Source organism: Microchirus variegatus, assembly GCF_963457635.1.
Source record: "Microchirus variegatus genome assembly, chromosome: 2".
In the NCBI taxonomy this organism is placed as follows: Eukaryota; Metazoa; Chordata; class Actinopteri; order Pleuronectiformes; family Soleidae; genus Microchirus; species Microchirus variegatus.
Genome location: NC_139803.1, coordinates 31,872,311 through 31,888,900, shown reverse-complemented (window position 1 = coordinate 31,888,900; position 16,590 = coordinate 31,872,311). Strand labels below are relative to the sequence as shown.

The following is a 16,590-nucleotide window of genomic DNA, read 5'->3' as shown; positions in this document are numbered from 1 at the left end:
ATGCATTCATCACAAGAGCAATTGTGCTAACAAAATCCTGTCTTAATCAAGGTTGCCAGGGGTAACATTGGCAACGTTGCACCACCTTCTTTCACCCCAACCCCACAAACACTTATACAATCACGTATACACACAATATTTCTGCAACAACTCAACACTGCCTCTGCCTGGCAGCACATGGGAACTGCGTCTCCTGCCCAGAGAGCAGAATTCCCCTCACACTCGCTTCTCCCCCGAGGTGACACCTTAGACCAGAACTCATCACTGCTCCTGCTTATTATTCCTCAGCAACGCAGGGATTTGCATACAATTCTACAGGAAGGAGAATAAAAAAAAGGAAAAACCCAGCTGTGTGCAAGTCGGATTAGTCTATGAATACTTAATATGTGATCAAGAAATACAATATATGCATGAGGGGGAGAAAACGGTGGGTCAGAATCAGAGTGAATATAAATCTGCCGTGACTTTACACAAGAACAACACAGGGGCCAAAGACATTTCAGCCTCTGTGGTGAGACGACGACAGCGTGTGGTGGGGGAAGTGGGGTTGGTGTTCTGTGAACGGCCCAAGGTCTAATTTACTCGTGTAGCCAGCGCCATCTGGCTCACTAATGTGTTGCCGTTGATTACTGTTGAGCGTCGAAATCCTCAGTGTGATCATTTGGCTGCAGTCTGGTGAACAATGAGAGAGAAGTTCAGGGTGCCAGTACACTCTGAGAAACGCTGAGAGGAAACAGTGGACGGGGGGGTAATGGCACCAAAGCTGCCAAGATTAGGTGTTTGATGTCAGGGAGGAGGGCGAAAAAGATGTCACTTGTGGCAGCGAAGCATCTTTTTCTTGTGTTGCTGTATTAATGTGGCTCTCATTCAGGGCTCCAACGATAAAGCAATCATCAAGCATCACATTTGTTTTGTTAATCTTTTCCAAAAAAGATTATGAAACCAGAGTTATTTTGGGTTTGCTTTTTGACATTTTTAAGATGCAAAAAAGAAAATGCAGGGATCTCAAACTTAATCCATTGAATTAATTTCCACTTAAAATGTCTGTTTTTGCCATTAATAGATTATTTTTGCATCATAAATATGTTTTTTTTTTTATTCTGAATTACTGTATATAAAAAAAATCATTAAACCTGAGTCGGTAACATTTTCTGACATTTTCTGATCTCAAACGTAATCCATTTCGTTAATTTCAACTTAAAATGTCTGTTTTTGCCATTAATAGATTATTTTTGCATCATAAATATGTTCTTTTATTGGGAATTACATATTGTTCCATATCAAAACAAGTGCTTTACTTTACATGGTGCATGATACTTTTGCCGACACTGAAGCTTTTATGGTTGAATTGGTCAGAAAATCGTGTGACAATCGCGTGTTTTAATCCCTCGACAGTAGATTTACTGACATAAAACATAGGGAAAAGTGGACGGGGTATTCGCGCTCCAGAAGCTGTGAATCAGCATTTATGCTCAATTAGCGACTCAGCGACTCAGCAGTTTGCCCCAACTGATCAATACATCTACTCATTAGCTCGGCTGTGTTCTCTGGAGAGCGCCGGGCGTTACGGCAGAGGCAGCTTTAAGATAAAAACTATGAGACATTAACAGCAGGGAATCGTCAGTTTTGGACATTAAATTCACTCCGTGTGCCGCTCGGAAGAAAAACAGCACTGAGTGATCTTTTTGAAAATATGTTTCAGTCAGTCTGGAATCACAATTAAGAGACATTTGTGCAGAATATTTTCCCCTTCCTGTGCTCGTGAATGTAACCGGTGAGCAAAAAATTAAATGAAAGACATTGAAGACAAGGTTCTACTGCTGGAGACTGACGTTTTATGCGGCACAGACTCTTTTTAAGTGGAAATGACGGCAGGAACCTTTTCATACTGGAATAGTAGTGAAGTTTGTGACAAAGCAATGTGCTTTTTTGAGTTTGAACGGCCGTAACAACAGGACCATAGATAAATAATAGTTAAGACCTTGTTCTCATGGAAACAGAACTTTCCCCCGATAGGATATTTGTTATTTTATTAGGCTTACACCAAATGAGATTCATTTTCATAAAAAGTTAAAAACAAAATCGGTCCTAAAATCAATCGACAGTAGCTAATTGGGGATCTTGTTACCAATCGATGAGTCAATCAATGTCGGTGTTCGCTCCTCTGCGACCACTCGATGGACGTGGCCGTTTGAGTGTCTAACAAAACAGGAGCTAGCAACATGAAGTCCTATAAAAAGTTTAAAAACATTATAAATAGTTTTGATTTAAATTGAATATTTTTACCACTACTACTACTACCACTACTACTCCTGCTGCTGCTGCAGCAACAACTGTTACTGCTGCTGCTGCTGCTGCTGCTCTACAGCGAGGCTTTAAATCAGAGTCAGTTCTAATCTCCATCGCATCATGACATGTTGAGTGCCGCAGCGAACGGGAGATCACAGCTCTTTAATGTAATTAAGCTGGGATTTGCGCTTCATTACAAACACCATTAAATTCAGATCTTTTCTTCATCAAGGAAGAAGAAGACGAAGAAGAAAAAGAAGAAGAAGAAATGAGGAGAACTCCATGTCGGTTAATCTCGTCGGCACAGTGAATTCTGCTTTGATGATCAGATCTGCTCGACTGCGATGAAGTCGTCACATCACTCACTATATAACTGCAGTGAAAGTGAAATCTCTTTCTGCATCTTTACAAATATTAATTAAGGCTGCAACAATTATCCATCCATCCATCCATCCATTATCTACCGCTTTATCCTCCACCAGAGGGTCTCGGGGGGTGCTGTGCCTATCTCAGCTGGCATTGGGCGATAGGCGGGGTACACCCTGGACAGTTCGTGCAACAATTATCTGACTATTAATCAATCGATTGTTTTTTTGTTTTTTTTTGTGGTGCTTGTACTTGTACATGTACTTAAATACAATGTTCTCAAAATAGTGGTACTTTTACTTGTACTTAAGTAAAACGTGGTACTTGTACTTGTACTTAAGTAAATTGTTATCAAAAGTGGTACTTTTACTGGTACTTAAGTAAAATGTGATAAAAATAGTGGTACTTTTACTTGTACTTAAGTAAAATGTGATAAAAAATAGTGGTACTTTTACTTGTACTTAAGTAAAATGTGATAAAAATAGTGGTACTTTTACTTGGACTTAAGTAAATCGTTATCAAAAGTAGTACTTTTACTCGTACTTAAGTAAAATGTGATAAAAAATAGTGGTACTTTTACTTGTACTTAAGTAAAATGTTATTAAAATAGCAGTACTTGTACTTGTACTTAAGTAAAACGTGATCAAAATAGTGGTACATTTACTTGTACTTAAGTAAATCGTTATCAAAAGTGGTACTTTTACTTGTACTTAAGTAAATCGTTATCAAAAGTGGTACTTTTACTTGTACTTCAGTAAAATGTGATAAAAATAGTGGTACTTTTACTTGTACTTAAGTAAATCTTTATCAAAAGTGGTACTTTTACTTGTACTTAAGTAAAACGTGATGAAAATAGTGATACTTTTATTTGTACTTAGGTAAAATGGGATCAAAATACTGGTACTTATACTCCGAGTAGATGACGGAAATGGAAAGCGTGGAAAGTACTCTTTCCACTTCCGCTTTCAGTTCCGACACGTATTTTTTCTTATTTAACACAAATGTTGCACATAGGACCTTTATTGCAACCCGTAGAGTAGGACAAACTTTAAAATGTTGTGTACGTTGTCGCAAACGACCATGTGACGGAAAAACAGAAGCAACCTTGACGTTGGTGTTTCATAGAGAGAGAGAGAGAGAGCTTAGCGTGCTCACAGCTCACTCTGAATGCAGCATGTGTTTCAACTTAACATTCCACTTTGCCCTTGCCTCTTTCTCGGCTGCTGTTTATGAACCTTCCAACACTCCAATCTCTGCCAACATTGAGGGATTAACCGCCTACCATCACACACTAACAGACACAGAGAGAGACTCACACATCCCTGATGACACACTGCTGACAGCTGGTTGAGTAAAAAAAGAGGAAAAAATGATAAGCAGAAGAAAAATATGATTCAAGAAGACGTGGCAGGAAAAGGAAGAGAAAAAAAAACAAGTGGAAAATGTTACCTCGCTGAAGAAGGTAAAACTCCATGAGTGCAAGGAAGAGAAAGTGACACGCGAGCAGACCCCGGCGTGTTTCACTTTCAAAGACGGGGGCTTGATCTTCTACATGATCCCACCCAGAAACGTAAGAAGGTGAAGTGGGAGCTGAGAGCGGCTGCTCAACTCTAACCCACCACTGACCGACGGACAGACTGACCTCTGGAGGCTAAAAGCAGCAGGAGCTACGGAGCTGAGTGAGAAAACTAAAGGAGCCTTCACAGAGCAGGATATGGAAGATGAGAGGCAGGATTCCTCGCCTCCCTGCAGGAGGAGGGCACAGGAGGGGAAGGAGTCAACCCACGAACCAGGAGCTGAGCGGTGAGGCACAAGTGTGGGCAAGGACACGCGGAAACCAGGTCCAAAAGGGCTGTAAAAACTCCACCAGTCGTGTCACAAAAACATAAAACACTCAGAGAAAATTTGCTTAAAAAGCTAAAGTAAATGGGCAAAATGCTTTGTCAAAGGAAGTCAAAGATACCAAGACAGGTGTCCTTATACATGTGCACCCATGGTTTGCTGAACTGTACGGATGATGGTGTGCTCCATATCATCTCAGGGTGGTTTGAAATGAGTATGAAAAAAGCAGAAAATTCCACCAACTATTGATTATAGAAGATGGGACAGGTTCATCATGACTGATCACTCACTCCATAATACTCTTTAAGCATAAAGAAAATTAGGTGATCCATGAAGCAGCTGCATGTATACATTACAAAAAGGTCACTGCCTACACTGCAGAAGAAACCAAGCCAGTTTTTGTTTTATATCACATCAACTCTCAATCGATTCAATATGATACAAAAAGGTCCTAAAATGGTAGAAGAATGAAAACACTGCAGACTTCATTTTAGTTTGAAAACCTGCTCATTGTCGAGGAGAGATTAGCCTCTCACTTCATCTTTTCTGTCTGCGCTCATCTGGTGGGAGGGGCTCAGAGCAAAATCCATCCTAAAACATTTGCCACTTAATGACATGGAGATGAAACTCTATCAAGCACCTTTTTTTTTTCCCGAGCAATCCTGCTCTAATAAGAACATAAACTATGCTAAAAGCCTGACGCAGTCGAGCGGAACTTGATAGCAAATTGTCCTGGATATTCACTGCTGCTCACATTTTAGCGACTGCATCTTTGTGCACTTTGAATAAAAACACCCACATATATAACGGCACGTGAAGCCTCTTGATAGATATCTCATCATGTGCGATTGTACTTGAATGAATGTGTAGTTTACTTTACGGCCAAATGCAAATGCGGGCAGTAAAATGTGGTCAGCGCAGAGCTCCCTGCCGTTGGCGTTACAGGAGCTCCCTGAATAAGAGTCTGTCTCTGCTCGTCAGGCTGCCAGCTGTGTGTGTGTGTGTGTGTTTATTCTGTCGAGATACAATCGCCGCTTCGCTGCACCCGGTGAACCACGGCACCACAGCGGAGGAGGGGGGAAAAAAGTGTCCGTCAACAGTGCTGCTGCTGTGCACTGGCGGCAAAGTTGTGCTTACATAACAAATTAGGGTCGAGCAGAAGCGTTTTCCAGTCGACTCGTCTCAGTCTGTGCAGTTAAAGCCGCAGTACGCAACTCTTTGAGTGAATCTGTGTTAATGAATCGATGTTGTGTTTTCCGTGTGCGTTTGTTTTCCCCGCAAACAGAAATGACGCAACGTTCTTTGTTGCTGCTGCATCTTTCATGGGGAAACTGATTCTAACGGAGTTTGTGTGTATACAGCAGCAGAGCAGGGGCGGAGCATTTTTGAGCAGAGGAAAAACATTGATGCTCGCATCTTATTTTCATTGTTTCCTGTTATTTTTCATATTCCAGTTGTCTTCATGTGTATTTCAGTGCCTCGTGTGAGCTTTGATGTCTTTCTTTGTTCCGTCTTTGACATTGAAATTGCTTCCATTGCGTTACAGTTTTTGAAACATGTATACTTTTACAGTCGTACTTCGCTGCGGCAGATACATTAACAATTAATGGGCGAACAGGTTTGCATCTCAGGGGACAACAAACTTTTTTTTTTTCTTGAAAAACTTTATTGTTCAAGTTTTTTTTGCACAAAACATGGGCGGCGTCAGTATAGCGAGTAAAAGTAGGAATAGACACGATAATTCAAATGCTATCCATGTAGTGACATCCATGAGCACCTGAACACGTATGTTAATAGTCATGAAGACATTAATTCAACGTACGCATTTGCACACGTATGAACACATTCTAAGAAACAAAACAAAAAAGCCCCTAAAAAGTGTTGAATGTAACGATCTAATGAATGTTCTGTGGCCTTTGAACTGCGTGATTTACCTGAATCTTGATCGGCCACGTGAAGTTGCTGACGTAGACGAAGAACGTGATGTTGGGACTGTTGCGGAAGTCAAAGTTCTCGTTGGAGAAGCTGTCTTTGAACTCTTTGATGTTGCTGCGCGAGACAATGGGGATCTCTTCGCCGGTCTGAGTTCCAGCTACGGGGACAGAAGAAGAGAGAGACGGAGATGGGAGACAGAGGAGGGGCGGTTGAATTGAAGTGAGTAGAAAAGCAGATCAACAAATGTCAGTCATATTCAAGCTATTTCCCTTTTCCATGAGTGACAGAACCTGGTACCTGGTGTGTTTTGTTAGTACCTGCTCTGACGAGGCTCCAAGCCAAGCTGTCCCAAAGAGTAGATCAGTTAAAAATACTTCAAAATCCTGAAAACGTGTTACTCTCCGACATTTAGCAAAGGAAATCACGAAGCAGGAAGTACTGAACGATTCTGTGAACAAATCTTTTTTTAAATCGACTGATTCTATTGATTCAGTTACACCCAACAACTGCTTTACAAGTCACTCATTTGTGCCGCATATGAAATAACGTCATGGAAGTTCCGAGCAGCTGTGCCACGATGACTCCGCCCACTTTGAGGTGGAAATTAAGGGAAGTAAGGCAAAGGCACTCACCAGTGAAGCTCGTGGCCCACGTTATGTTCAGGTTGAAGTTCTTTGAAGCATTTATGAACATGTCAAGATCCCGATTTGGCTGTAAAAAAAATAAAATAAACAGAAAACAGAAGTTTTAACACTATAGACATATACACTATTAAAGCTGCAGTCCGTGGTGTTCTTGGCTGACTTCCTGTCTGGTGTTGCATTAGAATTCCCCTCCCTGCTTCCCGCTGTATCTCAAAAACACGTTTTTTTAATGCATGGACGAAAGCCCCGCCGCTCTGGCTCCTGATTGGATAAAGTTTCTCTTAGATTTACCATCAGAGCCTGAGACTTAAGAGACCGCCGTCACTAAGCAAACACACAGTAGATCAGTGAGAGCTGATGTCTGTGATGGAAGAGATTTTTTAATCTAGATTTTATTTAAAAAAAATATAAATATACATATATATATATAAATATATATATATATATAACTATATACATATAGTCAGTGAGGTAGAAAACGATTTAAATCAAAGGTTCCTGTTTTACTGAAGCACTTATTTTCACTCCTTCATTCTGCAGCTGCACAAACAGTGAGTGAACGGCAGGCATGAGCTAATTTACACGACTAATGGAAACAGAATTAGCAAAACAAATGTTTGAGGGGAAGATACGCAGTTGTGAGAATTCAAAGACTGTAATAAAGCTTCAGACGTCAGCTTCAATATCCTCAAGCAGGTGTAAATTAAAACCTGATTAGAAGGTAAGTGTGTGAGTTTTAATAAGCTATTTGTTAACGAGCTAATAGCTGAGACTGCATGTGGCATGCATTTGTGGATCATTTTCTCTTTTTTTTCTCGATTAGTTATTTGGTCCATACGAATCCAGAAAAATATTCACATTCAAGAAGCTGAACAATCAGAAAACTACATGTAATTTAACTTATGTAATTTGTTTGATTAATTAAAAAAAATTAATTTCACACATTGAACTGACAAAGCAATTTGCGATGAAGAATGTGGAACGAACATGGTTTAATGCCATGTTCACCAGACCTATCTTTTAAATTTTGATTATTTATTCTGTTACTCATAACATTTATTATCCTGTATTTTTTTCAAGTATCAAGTTTCCCTTGAAAATTCGGTTTTAGCCTTTTATATATTCCTGCTGTATTTCTCATTTTTTATTTACTTTAGTTAAAAACATATTGTTAGGTTTTAGTCCCAAAGGACACCAATAAGTCTTTCATATTCTTACGACAAAGACAACATCATCATCACGTGGTGCAGAGTTAAAGGTCTCAAATCTCTAATACAAGTGCCAGCTGCCGCGACTGTGGGGCGTTCGCCACCAGAGACGTACCTCCTCAGGCGTGGCCACGAAGTTGATGGCGGTGTAGTGGCGGTCGTCCTCCTGCGACAGGCTGAAGGTGAACTGGTAGTCGATGAGGAGCGTGTCTGTGTGGCGTCATCCGGAGCCCCAGGTGTGAAGAGGATTAAAGAAGAAGAGGAAGAGGAAGATTTAGTCAGGAGAGTTTCAAAGTCACACAAAAATTAGTTTTCCTGATGACGCCGCGGTCGGGAAAAATATGTCTACGTTTTATATGGACTTTCAAGGATGGACATGAAGACGTCTGTGTGTGTGTATAACCTTCATCACAGGACACACACACACAGTCGCCACTGTCTCCACTGATGTGTCAAAATCCATTCTTCCTTTCTGTTCCAGACTTCATCGACCTGCACAGGAAAAACTAAACTCATTTCCTGTGTCCCTTAATGGCCACACACCTGGCTGCATTTTCCTCTGTCACAGAAAAGTAAATCATTTTAATAAGTTTTAATGTTCTAAATGTTCAAAATCAATTCAGGAAAAACAACGTTAGATAATGAGGAGCAATTTGTGTTCCAAAAGTCTTCTTAACCAGTGGCAATGTGGATTATTTTAGCGATTTAAATTTTTGGTAAACTTATTTGTTGATTTATTCCCACAAATTTCTGAGCTAAACGAACAAAACATTCACGTTGAAAGGCTCTTGAACTGTTATTCTGTGTTTGAAAGCAGGAAGTAAAGGTTATTTCCTACATTTGTATGATTAAATCATGAAGATATTTGTGTTCCTGCTGCAAAACAACCAAAATACAACAACTAAAACACACCAGTGCTCTGATTTTCAGTATTCATTGCAGCTCTAGTCTTCAAAAATGTGTATCTTGGAAGGCTCTCAAGATTTTCAACTTGTGGATCTTTTTAAGGTGAAGTCTTACAAACCATTTGATCTGCAATCATTGATAGAATTAAGAATGTTAACAGAACGTCTTTAATGAGTAACCGATAGGTTAATTCTCATGGCTCTGACAGCTCATGTTTGGTGTCATCACAGTGGGGAACAGAGGCAATTCAAACGCTCCACGTTCTCCTGCAGTTCACTTTCTTCTGCGTCTTAACCCCAGACTCTTACCACCTGCCACTTTCTAAAAAAATATATATTTTATTAACAAGCTGTTTCTCCTCTGATTTTTCGGGGAAAAAAAACATCAAACTACTCAAGCCCTGACTCGACTTCAGAACCATGTAACCGTCTCACACCTGCTCAGTGCGATTTCTGCCCACCCCACCACCACCACTCCCAATGTTAATTGGTATTCCACTTACAGTAGCATGTTCCTTTGAGTGGGTTGCCTTGGTAACGGTTCTCGACTTCACACCTGGTGAGAGAGAGAGAGAGAAAGAGCGAGAGGTGTGAGACAGGTGAGAGGAAAACAAAGGAGAACTGTTGAATTGAGTTTTGTCTCTGCTGACCAACAGCTTCGGGCTACACTTTTATTTTTATTTTTTATAAGACCCATATAATGTGGATTTTGTGAACAACAGGGCCGAAAATGGCAAATCTGAGAGTCCAAGTGAAAGTTAATGTCAAAATTAAAAGGATTCTCTTGAGGGAACTTAAGATAAAATAAGATTTAAAAAAAGAAAGAAAAAAAATTAAAGATAAAAATGTAAGTAACACAAAATGAAATCTTATTTATAGGTCATTTATGCTATATTTTGTGTAACACCAGCCGTGTTTATAACCATTTAATTTCACACATTCTACTGTGAAGAATGCGGGACGAACACGGTTTAATGCTATGACATCGCATGTGTTCACCAGACTTCCTCTTTCAATTGTGATTATTAATTATTCTTATATTAATAACATTTATTATCCTGTATTTTTTTTTACCATGCAGAACCAAAGAATAAATGTTTTCGCAATGTTTCCATAAGTGGGTTTGCCTTGACAATTTGGTTTTAGTCTTTTCCGGTGCGACTGTATTTCTTATTTTTGAATAAAAACAACATTTACATTAGTTAAAAAAACATTGTGAGGATTAAAAACAGACATTTAGTCCCAAAGGACACCAATGTGTGTCGTTTGACTATATCACATTCACAAGTGAATAATAATAATAAAAAAACAGTGACCTTGATCATGGTCCATGAACATCAAATGAGTTTATCTTCAAATACAAGTAAACGTTCGTGCCAAATTTTGAAACGTTCCCTTTTGAGATATTGTGCTCTCAAGGCCTTTGACCACACAAAGTCTACACAGTGAATCCAAGTGAAGTGTGTCAAAGTGAACATTTCTGGCAACATTTAATTGAGTTTCTCTTTTAATAAAACATTCATACGATTCAAAAGTTATGAGGTCAAAGTGAGTGTTGACATCTGACTACAAAGATCCATTTAGTTCACCGTAAAAGTTCAAGGAGTTCATCTTCAAATCCAAGTGAATGTGCACACCAAATTTGACCCTGACGTCGTTCTTCAGATTTCATATTCATAAAGCAAAAAAATAAATATTACTTCTGAGTAATTACTTCAAACCTCGACTCATGACAACCAAAATGTAATCTGTTGATCCTTGAGTTCAAGCGAATGTTTGAAGGATTCCTTCCAAGAGTCTCTTGAGATACGTATATGAATTGCTTTGGGAGTAAAACAATTACAATGGGTTGTATCAAAAATGTAGCTGCAAGTGCATATAAACAACTGCTTCTACAATAAGTAAGCAACAAAGAAAAGTGAGTCTCTAAAAATCAACTTTTATCAACTTTCAAAATCTAACTAATCATAAAACCGTGACTTTGTTTGTTTACAAGAATATCACCAGATGTGGAAGCATTGAAAAAAAATAGGATAATAACCTAAACCTTACACTGACAAACAGACTATTTTAATTTTAGAAGACACAAACTTTGTTTTTGTATCTCTTGCACGAATACGCCAACACAGAAAAGACTGGAGATTTGAACTCACAGGTGGCAGCGATCTCCTTTGATGCCCTTGGTGGTGCAGAAGCACTTGCCGTTGTTTGGGCTGCAAATGCTCGCATGGCCGTTACACTTACACGCTGGACAAACACAACAACAACAACAGGAAACATGAAAACTTGGAACTTTAAGGTACTTATTTAAATTCCTTTCAAGGACTCTTCTGTTATGTGGTATAATCATTTGACTTTTCCTCCAGTTTTTGTGGCCACTGTTGGCAGAGGCAGATTTACAACACCTGCACAAACGCAGTTTATCATTTTGATTTAAATGACTGAGCCTCTCGGGCGTCAACAGCTGCGGAATATGAAGAAACAGCTGGCGGAGACGATAAAACCCAATTTATGTGCGCGTGTCCTCTTGATTATTTGTTCATTTACTTACTATTCAGAGATAGCGAGTTGTATTTATTTTTTTATTTTTTTTACTCATCTCTCTCTAATGATCCTGATGCCCCCCTGGAGTTAAACATAAGTACATGCAGTAAACATAACACATTAAGTATAAACAACAAACCCATCACACTGGCAGGATGTGGATATGCAGAGATTATTGATTTATATAAAGATATAAAATCATATACGCATATAGGAGAGTTACAGGGCTAGAGAGCGAGAGCTAAAGAACTACAATTAAAAAGCTAGAGAGCAATAGCTTAAGATTTAGGGAGCTAAAGAGCTTGACAGCTACAGCTGACGTGCTGGAGCAAGCTAAGACAAAGAGAGCTTGCTATATTAGAGAGCTAGGTAGATAGATAGCTTGATAGCTTGACAGATAGACAGACAGATAGGTAAAGCTAAATTAAGTCGTGTAAGAGCTGCACAATTGATTTGTTGTCCGATTGACTGACTGTCAGTATTTGCTGTAAAGTGGAGTAAATCTTTAATATCCCTGGGGGGAAAAAAACACTTTACTGCACGGCCAGGAATTGGGAAAATGGCGCACATAAAACTCCACTGTAAAACAGTGACAAGTTAAATGAAGCCGTGCGCACAAAAGACGTGACGTGGCTGATTTACAGGCGGGTAGGTAGGAGACTCACGCTGGCAGCTGCCGCCGTTGGTCGGATCGCCGTAGAAACCGGAAATGCAGCTCTCGCAGTGGCGGCCCGTCGTCAGGTCCTCGCACTTCTCGCACACGCTCTCGTTGACACACTGACTGTGACCGTTACACTGACAAGCTGGAAAGACGGGTAGTAAACACGCTGCTTAAACACCACAAACAGGAGTACATTTTTCATTACTGTTGGTGCTGCACACAACACAGTACTTTAATATTTAGAGGAATTGTCAGCATCAAAAACTCACTGAAAACATAGCAGTAAGGACACCACTTAAAACTGATTTTAGCCACATAATAAACAACCCTAAAATCGTAAGAAAAGAAGTATTAGTCACGTTGTAAACCACGTATTCATCCACACCCAATCCCATGGAGAAAATGTGCATTTTTAGAGAGTGACAGGTTTACATTGTGATACTGCAGTTTCTAGTCAAAGAGGCTGATTAAAGCAAGATTAAGTGACTAAAATTATTTATTTCCACTTGACTGGCTCCCTACTGATCATATTAAACATTTAGTGGCCCCCAGGTCATTGGAGTGTGAGGCCCCTGACTTAAAACAACTCAGTATTTCCGTGAAATTAATCACAGATATTACTCAAATAAATTTAGAACGTCTCACACCTGGACAGTGGATGAAAGACCAGTTGTATTTGGCCTCGTTGGGGCACATGCTGACGTTGAGGGCCGGCTGAGGGCTGTGGGGCAGACCGGGCAGGGTGGACGGGGCCGGCACTGACGTCTGGAAGGGTCCGCGGTACGAGCCCTCGATGCACTGGCCTTTCCCCGTGTTGCTGGGGTCGGTGCACCAACCGCAGCCCGGCTGGTCCAGACACTGACCACATGTTCGGTAGCCAGAGCAGTTCTCCGCTGCAGAGACAGCAATCACAAACGATCTCTTATTAATATTACAATAAAACAACAAAGGGAGAATTTGTCAATTGTTTAGACATATAAACCCCTAGCAGCTATTATCATCACATAAAATAACATTTCAAACAGGGTTAGATTGTGTTAAGACAGTTAAAACAATACAAATAATATAATGAAACAATAAAGATAGGCTTTTATGTCCCAAGATGAATCTTTTTTTGATGCCCCAAATTATGCAGCTCAACTTGTTTCATGACATTTATTGGTAATTATGCTGGATTAAAAATTACAAAGAAAAAAATAAGAGCGGAGAGGGTAATGAAACTGAAACTACAATTATATTCAATTCAATTCAATTCAATTAAATATTTACCTAAACTAAAGAGAGAAATTATCAGAATTTTAATAGAAAGTATGGCTTTGAAAACTTAAACATGGTCTTCTTGACCAAGAACAGTTCAAGAATTGAAAGTGTTGATGTAAAAATAAAGAACATTATGTAATGTTTTTAAGCCTGGTTTAAAACAGAAAATATATACAGATGCCAATTTTTTTAGAAATCAGGGCAGACAATGGCTGATAACTGATGTCAATTTTCTTTTTTCCCCAGTAACAAATAACACAAAAAACTGCTTAATAAGAACATAAATAGTTTGTCTCTCCAATATACAGTTGATGTCTGCACTGCAGTGCATTTATATACAGAATTTTCAATAGAATCCATGAAACAGGTCTGTATTTGGCCAATTAAATAATAATATTGAGTCGAGATGGCTTAATGCCTGATACCCATACAGTTATTCTAGGCTTTTTAGAAGGAGCCGTCAACACATTTGCATTTACCACCTACAGCCATTTAAAGCAATTTGAAAGACATAATTCTCCAGCTGTGTTTAAATATTCTTCAGCCCACACCGTGACACAGGCAAAAGCCTTTTGCCGACTTTTCTTTACATCTTTGTGAAGCATGCAATAGAAGAGGCTTGATTTCTATGCTTCTTCTTCGACCAAATCCAGTGATTTTGACCAGACAATGGCTGAAAAGAGAGGAACAGGATGAATGAAGTCTTACGTAAACAGGAGTCCACGGTGTACCACTCCATGCACTGTCCGAACGGGAAGGAGGCCACGTAGGCGTTGGAGTCGACGCACTGCTTCATGTTGCTGCACCACATGCACTCGGAGCTGCTGCTGGTGCACTCGCTGCACGTGGTCCGCATGGCACACGGCGTCCGGCACTGCTTGGCACTGTGGTTGGCTGCGGGGAACAGGTGTGTTTTTATTATTATTATTTTATGCTTGCACATGGTGGAGAGTTCTGTTGTTGTTGTTTCAAGTCAGGATGTTGTTAAACATGGAGAGCAGAATGAAATGTGTTTGTCCTGGTACGACTGACGCCACGTTGATCCTCGTCTAGAGCCTTGTAGAGAATTGTGATGCAACGCGGCTGAAATTCTGAGGCTTAAAGGCTTTCACTGCTGCCTTTTAGTCTACTCCTGAAATTTAACATCGTGGAAATGTGCGCAGAAGATCATCCTCCATTACTTGTGGCTGTGCATTACACGCTCTGAAAGCAGTCGGTAGCAGCTTCATCTGAATTTAAAGGGACGCTACAGTAATTTAGTAAAGTAGAGGTGGAGCCAACATCCAGAGAACACTGCACTGTATATTTCAGCTAAATTCAAGTAACTGATACATCATATCCACATCAGTTGAACTTGTAAAAATTAATGTGAAAATCAGCATTTCGAGGTTTCTTAGCACACCAATCAACATTTTTCAACATTTTCTGACAACTAATCAATTAACAGGCAATATAATCAACTATAAACGTAATTTGTGTGCGCTTCTAAGAATGTTAAAGAAAAGGTGTCACTATAGCATACATAAACTATATTTAAGTAAGAGCTGCAAATAACTATTATTTTCATAATCCATTAATCTGTTGATTATTTTCTCGATTAATCGCTTGGTCCATAAAATGTCATAAAATGTTAAAAAACGTTGATCAGTGTTTGTCAAACCTGGAAATGACGATGTTCTCGAATGTCTTGTTTTGTCCACAAACCAAAATGATTCAGTTTTAATGATTTCTTTGTTATGTGGAGCAAAGAAACAAAGAAAATATTCACATTTAAGAAGCTAAAACAATCAGAAATCTTGTTTTAATCATGAAAAAAGCTTCAAACCAATTAATCGATTATCAAATAGTTGACGAGTCATCGAGTAATTGTTTCAGCTCTAATTTAAGTGCTTGTGTAGGGTTAGGGTTAGCATCATCTAAAATCTTTTTTTCCTGATAACCCACCTGGTCGTTCGCAGAGGCTGCCGTTCACTGGGTTTATGCAGGACTGAGCCCTCAGTCCGCTGGACGCCGGCTCGGCTAGGTAGCCGCAGAACCCAGCATCGCTGGGCTCGCCTGGGAGCCACTGCAGAGTGGTGTTGGTGAAGGGCGACATGTCCTCCCAGCACCAGTACGACACGTTGATCTTCCGCAGGCCCACCCAGGGCGTCACTGTGGCCTTATACTGCAAACAAATACACAAAGAGGTCAAAAACGAACTTTATTTTGCACTCCTCTACTACTACTTCCTCATTCTTCAGATATTTAACTCAAGTGACAAGAATAGTAGAGTAAAGTAGAGGTGCACACTTTATCTGCTACACATCAGTATAGGTCGTGTTTGTGATGGAAAGTAGTTTAAAAGGTTATTTGTAAATATCTGTATGATCGGATTTTTGATGATTTGTGATATTGTAAAGGAGTGGAATACTTTGAAACAATTTGGTCATTTCTATAACCGAATATCTGACATCAGCTACTGGCCAAATAGTTATAGCAACAAACAAAACAATATGGTGTACACATCGTCTACAATCTGTTTTACAAACTTTCTATATGGGGACACACTTTTTAAAAGAGGTAGTCGGTTGTGACCCCAATCTGGACTGGTAAATTTTTAATTGTGTGTTCAAACGTTTGCTTGTAAAGCGTCAATGTTTTTTGTCTTGTAAAATTTCAGTTTTAAAATTTGCGATCACCATGAGCCCAGACTTTGACCATCATAAACTTTGACCACCAACATCTAATCAATGCATCTATTTGAATCCTAGTGAAGAGAGAGAGAGAAAACTAAACGCTGGGTGTTGCTGGCATGAAGCCATGAGAGGAAAAAACCCTTCATCTTCTCAAGACGTTGGGGAAATCTCTTTGAGTGCCACAAGTTAAGTGCCAGTTACTCCACTGCTGAAGACTGATGTGACATTTGTTGAAAATCAATGATGAGGACACATTTTAAT

At 39.6% G+C, this 16,590-nt stretch overlaps 1 protein-coding gene across 2 annotated transcripts in view; it reads right to left on the bottom strand.

Annotated features, from left to right (window-relative positions):
• Positions 1–16,590, bottom strand: part of atrn (attractin) — a gene marked incomplete at both ends in the record, with an annotated part of 118,626 nt that overhangs the window by 65,370 nt on the left and 36,666 nt on the right. For both annotated transcript variants that reach the window (XM_083910059.1, XM_083910060.1), the window contains 9 exons: positions 6,432–6,589; positions 7,065–7,143; positions 8,400–8,494; positions 9,693–9,745; positions 11,343–11,436; positions 12,399–12,536; positions 13,042–13,287; positions 14,363–14,548; positions 15,599–15,818. In XM_083910059.1, coding sequence (XP_083766185.1) covers positions 6,432–6,589; positions 7,065–7,143; positions 8,400–8,494; positions 9,693–9,745; positions 11,343–11,436; positions 12,399–12,536; positions 13,042–13,287; positions 14,363–14,548; positions 15,599–15,818 — 1,269 coding nt within the window. The remainder of the gene's footprint in view (positions 1–6,431; positions 6,590–7,064; positions 7,144–8,399; positions 8,495–9,692; positions 9,746–11,342; positions 11,437–12,398; positions 12,537–13,041; positions 13,288–14,362; positions 14,549–15,598; positions 15,819–16,590) is intronic.